The sequence below is a fragment of the Giraffa tippelskirchi genome, chromosome 8 (assembly GCF_054371585.1).
Source record: "Giraffa tippelskirchi isolate mGirTip1 chromosome 8, T2T-mGirTip1v1.2.pri, whole genome shotgun sequence".
Lineage (NCBI taxonomy): Eukaryota > Metazoa > Chordata > Mammalia > Artiodactyla > Giraffidae > Giraffa > Giraffa tippelskirchi.
In genome coordinates, this window is record NC_137282.1 from 127,415,489 (window position 1) to 127,428,000 (window position 12,512).

The window sequence follows — 12,512 nt, forward strand, 5'->3', positions numbered from 1 at the left end:
TCTATACGAGGAGAACTTACAAAAATAGATGCAGTTTGGAATTGTTCATACGCATTGCTTCCTGATGGCAGAGCTATTGGCAAAATGATTTCTTGGGTTCTTTCCATCCCTATGGTGTATGAAAGTGCCTCTGGGCCTGTTGCCACTCCTGGAGGAGGCCTGGCCAAGGTCAAGGCTTCACCCCTGCCTCATGCCCAGGGAGCCGGAAGTGCTAAGCAAAATGAGCTGCTGGAGCATAGCCTGATTAAATACTGAGCACACACCAGTGAATGTCGTCACACAGGCTTTGTTGTAGACTTTTCAGGCTTCTCTTAGGTACATTTCTAATACGAGACATCTAAGAAACCATGAGGTTATATTTATTTAATTCTTATTTTGAGGTTTTTCTCCAAATTCAGATTGTCTGATTTTTTTTTCTCCTGATGGACTTAATCCTGTTGTTTTGTGTGTGTGCGCTCAGTCATGTCCGACTCTCAGCGGCCCCATGGACTGTAGTCCACCAGGCTCTTCTGCCCATGAAATTCTCCTGGGTAGAATTCTGGCGTGGGGTACTGTTTCCTACTCCAGAGGATCTTCCCGACCCAGGGATCGAACCTGAGTCTCTTGCATCTCCTGCGTTGGCAGACGAATACTTTACTACTAGCGCCACCTGGGAAGCCCAGTCTTATCATTAAATCTTCTGAGAAGTCAAAGTTTCATTCCTTTGGTCAGTCATTCAGTGAGTGTGTATCGAGACCCTGCTGTACACCAGGCACTGTTCTCAACAGAGCAGCAAACAAAGCAGTCCCCCCTCCCCACCCCGCTTTCATGGAGCTGGTCTTGACTTGGTGCCTTTCTTCTTCCCTGTCTTTTTTACCATAGGGAGGTTTTTGTGCTCCTGGAAAGAAAAAAAGAAAGATAGATAGATATGTATTTTTTTTTTCATTTTGCCAGATTAATAGTCTATGTAAAAGGACTGTCCACGTCTAATTCCAGAGTATGTTACGATTGTCCACAGCGAGCCTGGGTGCGTTTCCTTTGTAAACGACTCTCAGGCACCAGGAAGCCTCCTGACAGGCCCTGGCTCGCCGCTGTTCTGCAGGGTGCCCAACTCACAGAGAAGCCTGGGAGGGTTACAGTTTCTGCCTTCCTTACCTTCAAGGCTGTGTTTTGTCCACAAGACTGTTTTTGACATCTCACACAGTGAAATGATGCCATAATCACAGTGAGAATTTGGAATCCAGGTCCTGTGTTTTATCGAACTCTTGATAACGTGGAGTTTCACTTCTCTGGCACAGCTGGTTTTTTTTTTAGTATGACATACATAGCTTGTATTTAAGGATGATACCTTAAATAAAGAAGCCTTGGAAATCAAGAGAAAGTTAGGGATTGCCATCCAACTTCCTTTCTGTCTGGTGCTGGAGGACAAGTGGATAGACACCAAGGAGGGCTGAAAAGAAGCGAGATGCAGCGTGTTTGGTCACTGAAGAGAAGCCGTGGACCGGGTGGTGTGGAATGGTCTGCTGTGTGCTGCTGGCTATTTTCCAGCATGAGTGAGATTTTGCTCACTCTGCGGTATGACAGCTCCAGCTATTTGTACAAAGCACACAGCAGACAAAACCTTTTCAGACAGATAGAGGCCAAGCTGAAGTCTGGTCTCTTCTCCTTTTGTTGTTGGAAATTCTGTGAGAAGGGGAGAAGGAGCCCCAACTGTACACAGCCCTCCTCCTCCTGGGAGCAGTCACTTCACTGCTTAGCCCTTCCTCAGTCCCTTCCTAAAACAAATGTGAGCACATTCTTTATCCACCTTGGTGAGAAAGGCTGCAGAGAAGTCCAGAGTAGCTCTTCCTCTTGAAGTTCAGGCTCCCCTTAATTCAGATGGAGTATAGTATGAACTACCCCATTCCAGGGATTGTTTTTCCTCATCACCTCCCCTCTTGCTTGGCTGGCCACCAACCTGGCCCAGGTACCTCTTCTGTCAGGTACCTCTTCAGGGGCCTGACTTCCAAGATGACTAAACTCTGCATTAAAAGTTAAATATATGTTTTTATTTTATACTGAAGCATGGTTGATTAACAGTGCTGTGTTTCAGGTGTACAGCAAAGTGATTCTGTTCTACGTATACACATGTCTATCCTTTTTTTTCACCACCGTACCGCATGGCTTTCAGGATCTTAGTTCCCCGACCAGGGATTGAACCTGGGCCCTTGGCAGTGAAAGCTCAGAGTCCTAACCACTAGACCACCAGGGAATTCCCTTCAAAGACATTTTTATTTGGAAAATACGTAAAACATATACAAAGACAAAAAAAAAAAAGACGTAAGATTTTGATTTCTGAAAATATACTTTTTTTTTTTTTACTTTTTTTGGCCGTGCCATCTCAATTTCTCTTCCAGGAATAAAGCCCTTGCCCCTCGCATTGGGAGCACAGAGTCTTAACCCCTGCACCACCAGGAAAATCCAAAAATATATTTTTAACGAAGTAAATTTTCTTACCTCTGCCCTTCCCAACTCCTCCACCCAGGCAACCACTGGTAATAATTTGAATATACATCCATCCTTCTGAGTTTTTCCATGGCTGTGCAGATCACTATAAATATAAAATATTCTTTGATTCACACACACAAGGAAGGCTTATGTAAATATTTTTGGCTAGGCACATTATATTAGTTTCTAAGTTTGCTGTAACAAAGTACCAAAGGTCAGGTGAATTAAAACAACAGAAATTAATCTTCTCACAGTTTTGGAGGCTAGAAATCCAAAATCAAGGTGTTCAGGGCTCTTCTCCTTCTCAAAGGCTCTAGGGACAAATCCTTGGCTTCTTCTAGGTTCTGGCGGTCGCCATCCATCCTCAGCATCCTTAGCTGCAGCCGCATAGCTCTGTATAGCCATCTTCCCACTGGGAGTCATCGTGCGGCCTCTCCTGATAAGAATGCATGTAGATTGAATTTAGGGCCCACCCCACTTCAGTATCACCTCATCTTAATTAATTGCATCCGCAAGGAACCTATTCCCAAATATGGTCAAATTCTGAGGTTCCAGAAAGACTTTTAGTGGGGGGATACTATTCAACCCAGAATACACATTTTTCAGGAGTTTATATTATTCCATTGTGTGAGTATTGCTTAATTTAACAGTTTCTAGGTTTTTTTGCTGTTATTAAAAAAAAAGATTTGGGACATTCATATACACATATCTTTATATACGTGTACTATTATTTTCTGTGGGGCTTCCCTGGTGTTTCAGACGGTAAAGAATCTCCCAGTGATGCAGGAGACCCAGGTTCGACACCTGAGTCGGGACAGTCCCCTGGAGAAGGGAATGACTACCCCCTCCAGTATTCTTACCTGAAGAATCCCATGGACAGAGGAGCCTGGCAGGCTACAGTCCAGGGGGTTGCAAAGAGTCGAACGTGACCGAGCAACTAACACTTCACTGTTATTTCTGTAAAACAGATTCTTGGAAGTAGAATACCTGGGTCAAAAAGCATGGGCGTTTTACATTTTAATAAATACTAAAAAATTATCTTCATAAACTTAGGTCAGTGTGTAACTTTCATTAACATGTATTGATCATCTACCCTGGATATTATCATTGTTTTGCCAGTCAAGTGACTGAAAAGTGGTATCTCACTTTAAGTTGCATTTCTTCAGTTATCAGTGAAGGTAGAGGTCTTTTCAAATGTGTTTTTAGGCCATTTGTATTTATTTTTCTTTGGACTACTTGTCCATATTATCTACACAGAGAGAACAAAACAGTGCCCTTTGCCTCCAAGACCTGCCCTCCTCCTGTCCAGCACAGAGGTGACCCATGAGCAGTCGGAGGTGAGGGTCCTCGGGTCTGCCATATGCCCAGTGTCTGTCACCAGGCTCTTATTACCTTCTCTAACTGTACCTGTGCCTAAGAGGTGTATCCCCCATAGATTATAAGCGTGACCATACTTTATAATTCATTTGTATTACCCCAGGATGCCTTTGGGCACATAAACATTTCCTGGAATTAATTTGGCAGGTGGTGGATTGTTGCCTGTTGTTATTCTCATACATTTTTTCTTCTAGATAAACTTTAGAATGCAGTTGTCACAGCCCTACCTCATCCCCACCTTCATCAATAAGAGACTCTGATGAGATTCTATCCAGTTGTACTAAATTTATATGTGTGTGTTTTTGAGTAGACTTCATGTGTTTATGACATTTAGTCATTTATCTAGGTCTTATTTTATATCCTTCAGTAAAATTTTATAGTTTTACCTTTTTTGTTAAATTTTTTGCCAGTTATTATGAATGAGATCATTTTCCATTTCTGTTTTTAAAAGATTATGGTTAGTATTTCTGTTTTTAAAAGATTATGGTTAGTAGTGTAAGAACAGGGTTTCCTAGGTGGCTCAGTGAGTAAAGAATCCGCCTACAGTGCAGGAAACGCAGGTTTGATCCCTGGGTTAGGGAGAGCCCCTGGAGAAGGAAATGGCAACCCACTGCAGTGTTCATGCTTGGAGAATCCCATGGACAGAGGAGCTTGGCGGTCTACAGTCCCTGGGGTTGCAAAGAGCCAGACACAACTGAAGTGACTGAGCGCACACAGACGCAGGATAAGAACACTGGTGATGTTGACATGTCTAGAGACCTCTATCTTGCATTCTGCCACCCTCTTAAATTGTCTTTTTAGTATTCTGTTCTTGTTTTCTTTTCCTCTCTGGGTTTTCTTCCTCCACCTGCTGTTCAAGCATTTCTACCTGGAAATCCCAAGAATAGCCAAAGCTCAGAATAAAACTAAATTAAGTGACAGTTAAAATAATCTCTTGATACTCTTTAGGTTCAGAATTGCTACTGCTAGCCCATGAAGCAGGCTTCCCTGGTGGCTCAGATGGTAAAGAATCTGCCTATAGTGCAGGAGATGTGGGTTCGATCCCTGGGTTGGGAAGATCCCCTAGAAGAGGGCCTGGCAACCCACTGCAGTATTCTTGCCTTGAGAATCCCCATGGACAGAGGGGCCTGGCGGGCTACAGTCCATGGGGTCACAAAGAGTCAGGCATGACTGAGCGACTGAGCACAAGCACAGCCCACGAAGCACCTTTGTGTAAATTAGAAGAATTTCTCCCAGCACTTCACTGCTGGTACGATTGTCATAATGAATGGACTCATTTGGAATGTGACACGTTACTGCAGAAAAACATGATGATAAGTATTTCCAGCCCTCCAATGTCTCCCTTAAATGAGGAGCTCTTGGACCATCTCAGCCTGTCTAGATGGCCTCCGCAATGCTGCTGAGAGCCATGGATTTTGTCATCACTGTCTCTGGAATCACCCCTTTCTTCCCAAGCCCACTGCCTCAGTTAGACTGTCGTTAAACTTCCCCTCTCATCACCGTACACCTCCTCCCTCCCCAATGAAAGGACAAAAACAAAGCATAACTGGGCCTGCCTCTTCCCAGCCTCCTCCTCCCAGGACACCCTAGTCACGCCGCAGAATAACCTTCCTAGAAGGAAGCCCTAGAGCCTTCACTGCCGTCTTCCTCAGCAGTCTCTGTGCTCTTCCCACCCTGCACCCTTGGGTGGTAATTCCTCTTGCCTTCACTCTGTTTGCTCATCTGTAAAGTGAGAATAGGGATGCGTCCTCAATAATTACATGGTAAGGAGTGAACAGTGTACTACCTGCGAAAACACAACTCACGTTGGGCTTGGTGCTCATCACTTTAGTTTTCTCTTCCCTTCCTTCCCCCTCCCTCACAAGTACTTTGGAAACTGAAAGGCTGTATAATTGTAACATAGTATGTTGCCTCAGGGCTCTATTTTGGCAGCTTTTCTTCTGTGAGAATTAAGACTTTTAAATTGAATTTGACTCAACATAAGTTGCACTTGGGGCTTCCCAGGTGGCTCAGTGGTAAAGAGCCATTCCTATCAATGCAGGAGACGCAGGAGGTGTGGGTTCGATCCTTGGGTCGGGAAGACCTGCTGTAAGAGGAAATGGCAGCCCACTCCAGTATTCTTGCCTGGAAAACCCCATGGACAGAGGAGCCTGGTGGGCTGCAGTCCATGGGTTGGTTGCAAAAGAGTCAGACACAACTGAACAACTGAACACATGCTGAACACATAATTACTTATGCCTCATTGTATGCCCATTACCCGGAGTTCTTGTGTTTTGGCAAGAGTTCATCATATTTGACCTCTAATAAGGAACATGTGAAAATACTCCAGAAGGGAAAAAAAAGGGGAACTGCAGCCTCAGTGTGCCGCTAAAACAGGGGCCACCGAAGGTTTTTCTGCTGCCCCTGGAGGCTCACAGTGATCGCTGTCTGCTGCTGCATGCGCTCCTCCCGGGGGTGGGAATAGTGGGTGGTGCCGCCTGCGGAAGACCCGGGATCTGTGTGCAGGAGATGCGGGCTCAGGAGCACTGAGCGCACGCACCGCCCTCCCTGGTGAGTGCTCCTCACTCTGCAGATCCTGCCTCATGCTCACTGCAGAAGAGGTTTGTGTCAAGAGTCAGTTTCCACGTCTGTTTCTTGGCTCAAAGAACTGATTTCCTTTCAGCCACATTCGATTGTCTGTTGTCTTTTGTTCTAGGCTCTCTCCTGATTGGGTTTTCATTGGGTTTTCATCAGAAACCATCTGGTGAAACATTTTGGATTCAGATTAGAAGTCTATCACAAACACATATCTCAGAGAACACAGATGAAACCCAGACTGGAACAGAAAGCAAACAAGACATAATGCAATAATATTATGAACAGAATAGTCTCAAAGGGAAGGAACGCAGGGAAAACCAAGAAGGGCTGCATAGAAACAGAGCCAACCCCTCAAAGAAGGACCCACCAGAGTAGGGTGTGGGGGAGCCAGCGAGCTCTCACATCAGGGCCTGAGTGGGATGTTCTTCTAGTTCTGACCACCCTGCAGTCCTTGGGGCTGGAAGCCACGGTTAGTAGCCCTTTCCCCTCCCCCAAACTGGGACAGAGCGCTGATGAGCAGATGCCATTTACTTTACTCCACAGATGGACCCTGAAAAGTCCCGTCTCTCCTCCATCCCTTCTCTCTGCACCCGTTTCTCACTCTTCCTCCCAGAGCCGTCCTGGGCCCGCCCTGTATCTGTGAGCCCAGGGTCTAGGGTATCAGAGAAATGCTGGCATCACTGGCAGTGGGGCCACCCTGCCTGCCTGCCCCTCCCCCACGGGCTGTAGCCAGTTCAGACCTGTTGGTCGCAGGTTAGAAAACCGGGAAAGAACTGCATCTCCAACAAATACAGCTCCCCAAACTGTCTGACTTCAGTTATTGATTTGACTTAGGAGATACTTGTACATGTTAAAAAATATTTTCCGCAAAGCTTAGAAGAGTATACAGAGAGAAGCGCCTCCCCCTCCACCTCTGTCCCCTAGCTCGGCTGTCTGTCCCCTTCTTGAGGGTTAACTTATTTGATATGTACCTTTTCAGAGGTTGCCCGTGCTGATCACTGTGAGCTTTTGAAATTATCATGCCTCTCTGTCTCCATTGCTGGGCCTCCTGGATTCACCCACTGTATCTGCTTTCTCCACATCCCTTCCTCTCTCAGACTTTGACCCCTGGTGGACAAATGACTGTGAGCAGAATGAGTCGGACCCCATCCCTGCCAACTGCACTGGCTGTGCCCAGAAATTACCCCTCCAGGTGATGCTCCTGGAAGATACCCCAAAGAAATTTGAGAGGCTGCATCCTCTGGTGATCAAGGTGCGCAGAAAGACTGGTTCTCCCACTGCCTTCATAACCCATTAAATGGCTAGAAAACATCAAGCCCTGGGACATTCCTGATAAGTAATTCCGTGTTGTCTTGTTGCACTTTTGTTTTCTGCCTCCCCAAGACGGGACAGTCCCTGTCGACTGAGGGACTTCAGGATTTTTTGTGCCAGTATCCAGAGGTGACAGAAGGCTTCACTGAAGGGTTTTTCACCAAGTGGTGGCGCTGCTTTCCCAGACGGTGGTTCCCGTTTCCGTATCCATGGTGAGTGTAGAAAGGGCACCCAGCCGTGTGTATGGGTACAGAAAGAGGCCAGACCAAATGTCAAAACGGTACTGATTACTGCCGAGACCCTGCTGTGCCCGGCACTGTGTAAACTTTACAACACACCCTCCAAGTCGAGTGATAACTCCAGGGCACAGTGTTGAAAAACTGATGGGAAAGAAAGGGGATGAGTTGAAGAGGTGTGTCAAGAGGGAAGTCACCATGGTGGACACCGAGATTGCCTAATAGAAGCATAATTTACTTGTAACTGTAGTGTTTAGTATTTGCTTTCATGCTGAGTGGGTCCTGAGTGTTGAGGACTTCAGAGAGAGCACAAAGAATCAAAGGGAAGGTTATTTCTTGGCATTTGTTTGTGCCAGGCAGCATGCCTTGGTGCTTAGTGCCTGTTACTCATTGGCGATGCTCATAATAGCGCTGGGAAGTTGGAATTGTCATTGTCGTTTTTCAGTTCAGGAAAAGTGGGAATCAAAGAGGTTAAGTACTTTGCTTAAGGTCACCCAGCCAGCACTGAAACCTGCATCTATCTCCCTGTTCCTTCTTGTGTCTTATAGAAGACATAGGCCATTCCTTGGGAGTGAAACTTGCTTTCTACAAAGAAAAGGAACGCCAGTTTACTTCTAGAATCATTCCAAAGAGAATTAAAACTGCTTTTTCAGGCTTTTTGTTGGGTAGTTTCTCTGCTTCTGCCTTTCTTTAAATTTGCTATTTATTTACATGATCAAATACTCGGTTTACGAGCTGATACAGGCTTCCCACGTCGTACTGCTCCACTTCAAAAGGATCATGATTGTTGCCCCCTCCTCCTCCCTTCTCCTCTCTTGCCCTGCCTGCTGTTACTTCAGTCTCTGCCAAGAGAGAATGAATGGAGTGTTTCTTTTTTCTCTATATATGTTGTTTTAGCTGGATTTTATAAACACCCCACCCACACAGACAAATTGTGGCTGTAGAGTGTGTGTGTGTGTGTGTGTGTGTGTGATGTTTCAGTTAATTGATTCAGCATGACTTTTCTTCATGGACCGAATACTTCAGTTGTTATCCTGACATCTTTCCCTCTTCACCCACCACCCACAGTTTTCCCACCCTCGCCGAGCTCTCTTTAGCCATGGCGTTGGGCTGGCTTGCCCAGTTTAACTACTTTTTCCCTCTTGTACACATTCTACAGGAGAAGACCCCTGAACAGATCACACATTTTACGTGAGCTTTTCCCTGTGTTCACCTATCTGCCGTTTCCAAAAGAAGCCTCCTTGAAAAAATGCTTCCTTCTTCAACCAGAACCTATTGTGGAGAGTAAGGTAGGAAATGCTGAGAAGATTTGGATCTAGAATTTTTCTCGTTTGGTACCTGGGCTGATGTTGTAATCAAAGCTTTCCCTGCATGTCAACTTAGAGGGTGACCTGAAGGGTCATCCACAGAATCTGGAGTTCTCGCTTCCTGCTGCTTGCCAGCACACTTGCAGCAGCCTGACTTTTTACTGAAGGCATGCTTCCAGAAAGTCTAGTGACCTTGCAGATCTATTTCCTGCCCTTAACGTCTGGGGGCAAGCTACCTTTCTACATGAAAGGAAGTGGAATCCTCAAGTTTAAGAGTCCTGAGCATGCAGTCAGACTTGTCTACCTCCAAGTACAGGGCAGGCAGACTGCAAATGAATAGTGTGTAAATGAACAGTCCAACGTTTCTCACTTTGTAGGTATAAAGAAACTGACCTCCAGAGAAATTAAATGATTTGCCCACAGACACAGCAAGTTAATGAGAGGTCTCACCTCACCTTCCACTCCCAGATTGGCTTTCCCCAGAAATAAACAAATGAGAAGGTTCAGATGGAGAGCAGAAAGGGAGAGAAAAAAGCTTGGGAGCGTGGTTTGGGAACTGGAGGGCTGAGAAGCGCTGCCTGAGGCAGTGTGTGCGCTGCTGCCTCTCACCTTCACCCATGGCCAAGTACCCGGCGCGCCCCCCGCCTCCCCCCCCCCCCCCCCCCCGTTCATACCTCTGGGGCCTCTGGGGCCAGCGGGCTGGGCAGAGCTGTTCTGTGTTTGTGTCTGTTTACTTTTCTCTGAATTGCTCTTTTGTTGAGTCTCAACCCTGAGGAAGCTTTTTGAGTCTGGATTGGTTTGGAATAATTAAAAGGATGAATATTCCTTTGTTAAAAAATTAAATTTGCTGAACTGCGACCCCTACCAACTCTGGGTTGTGTCTTTAACCTCCTGACACTATTGTTTGGGTCCAAATGTGCTGAATCGTGTTAAAGGAATTTCAAAGCCTTTAAAAAACAATCATTTTGTCTAGAAGTAAGAACTTCTGCCTGCCAGCTGTAGGGTGGAGGTGCTGGGCTCTGGCCTCAGGTTTTAAAGAGGTTTATTCTGCTGTCTTCGGCTAGAACTCGGGGCCCTAGTATGATTTCATCTTCATAATTATGATATATGAAAACATTCTGAGTGAGGAGGGCCTTTATCACTGTCTTGGGTTTTCCCACTTGAATCTTAATTTCACCAGTCTGCCGAACAGGGACACCAGGCAGCCCAGCCAAAGGGGTAAATACAGAGTTCGGCAGACGCCTGTCAGATCATCTTGTTGTGGTTCTCAGGGATGTTTTTGGAAGGGGAGTGGCCCAAATAGGCAGAAATCCTGAGAGTTGATTTCTTAGAGTATCTGTTCCCCACCCTGGCCCAGGCTCTCCTTTCTCCACAGCCACGTTACTCCACCCTTGGTCCACGTCCCTGGGCCCTGGACTCTGGTAAAGTCATATGTCTGTGGGCCCAGATTCCAAGAGGCAGCCTTGGGAGAGAAGATAAGCAGTGGGATCCAATTGTTGAGAGACCCTGGGGGAAGAGGTGAGGGGCTCCAAGGCCCACTTTACCCACCCCAGGATGTTGCCTAGGGCTGGCCCACTCCATCCTGTTGTCTGTTTCTCCTCATCCTGAATGTGGAGGAGCTTGGTCCCAGCCGCTCTCAGGCCTATGTGAAATAGAGATATATCTGCTTAGTTTTTGGTCCTCTGGAATTCTTTCAAGACTGCTCATGACAGGGCTTCCGTCAGTCACAGCAGCTCCAGACACTCGTCCGTCCTCCTTCTGTCACTACAGCAGCAGTTGCGGTGGCTCGAAGCATTTCCATGGGCACAGAGTCATGGCCAGGGCCTGTGGGGAGCAACAGGGAGACCAGGGTTGTGAGGCAGGAGAAGGGAGGGCCGCACGCTCAGGCTCTGGAGGACCCATGGCCTAAGGAGTCGGACTTCTGACTCCTGCTTTGTAAGGGCGTGTAAGGGGCTGGGGTTTTCTCTCACCAGGAAGAGAAGTCTGAACAGGAGCGCCCTATCCCTTTGTTTCTACTCCCTGCCCACCCGTCCCAAACCCCAGGCACACAGCAGGTTGCACTTAATGCCTGCTGGAAGCAGGACTGATTCCCTGGCGGTTCAATGGTAGGAATCCGCCTGCCAATGCAGAAGACTCAGGAGATGCCAGCTTGATCTCTGGGTCAGGAGGATCCCCTGCAGGAGGAAATGGCAACCCACTCCAGTATTCTTGCCTGGAAAACTCCATGGATGGAGGAGCCTGGCGGACTATATGCCCTCAGAGTGCCGTAGTTACCGTGCAGTTGTACATCCTTAGCTTTCAAAATCAGAGGCTGATCTTCCTGTTGTTAGTCCTTAATCAGTAGCATCATGTATCTGCTCACCTGGGTCTTGCCAAAAAATTGTAAACTTGAACTTGCTGCTGTCCGATTCTCTTGAAAAGTCTGACAGTAAGAAATAATATTCCACAGACCATTGCCCAGAGGATATGCAGGCTCTCTGTCTGGATCAAACCAGACCCTCAGAAGATTGCATATTTAGACCACCACATGTTGGCCTCTGCGAGACTTTTGTTGAAATACAGTTAGATATTTTGCCTATGACCTACTTGGAAACTGTGGATAGAAATTATGAATTATGAAGCTTGAGCCATTTCTGCTACAGGGCTGTCATTGCAGGTGTTGCCACAAAACAACACAATGTCTCTTTAAGAAAAACCCTAGAAGAGATCTTACCATGGGACTTCCCTGACGGTCCAGTGGCTAAGACCCTGAGCTTCCATGGCAGAGAATGCAGATTTGAATGCTGGTTGGGAGCTAAAATCCCCCACACCCCCTTGACATGGCCCAAAAAAAAAAATAGAAATCTTTCCTCAGCCTCAGTATGGGGAGATGCCATGCTTAGCAGAAACTAATTTGTTTTTGTCTTTAGAACAAAATTGTGAGTTTTATTCTTGGTTCTGTCTTCCTCTTTGCTTATGCTGCTAGGAAACCCAGAGCCTATGTGTAAGAATTTTTGTGTGTTCCTTTCCCATGCCCCCAGATTTGACTTGGTTTTCCTTTCCTTCCTTTTCTTCCGCTGTGTCCTTTCCTCCAGATGCACAGGATGCATGACCTGTTCACCATCGGCAGCGGGGAGGCCATGCTGCAGCTCCTCCCGCCCTTCCAGTGCCGCAGCCACTGCCAGTCTGTGGCGATGCCACTGGAGCCAGGTGACATCGGTAGGTGAAGCCCCCAGGGGGCAGGGTCAGCTGCAGGGTC

At 46.7% G+C, this 12,512-nt stretch overlaps 1 protein-coding gene across 50 annotated transcripts in view; it reads left to right on the forward strand.

Moving 5' to 3' along the window:
- Positions 1–12,512, forward strand: part of C8H6orf89 (chromosome 8 C6orf89 homolog) — a 43,960-nt gene that overhangs the window by 23,145 nt on the left and 8,303 nt on the right. For all 50 annotated transcript variants that reach the window (XR_014062134.1, XR_014062137.1, XR_014062136.1 and 47 more), the window contains 4 exons: positions 7,518–7,672; positions 7,804–7,943; positions 9,127–9,256; positions 12,349–12,472. Coding sequence is in view for 13 of the 50 variants with exons in the window: in XM_081520316.1 (XP_081376442.1) it covers positions 7,518–7,672; positions 7,804–7,943; positions 9,127–9,256; positions 12,349–12,472 (549 nt within the window). In the remaining 37 variants the exon portion in view is untranslated. The remainder of the gene's footprint in view (positions 1–7,517; positions 7,673–7,803; positions 7,944–9,126; positions 9,257–12,348; positions 12,473–12,512) is intronic.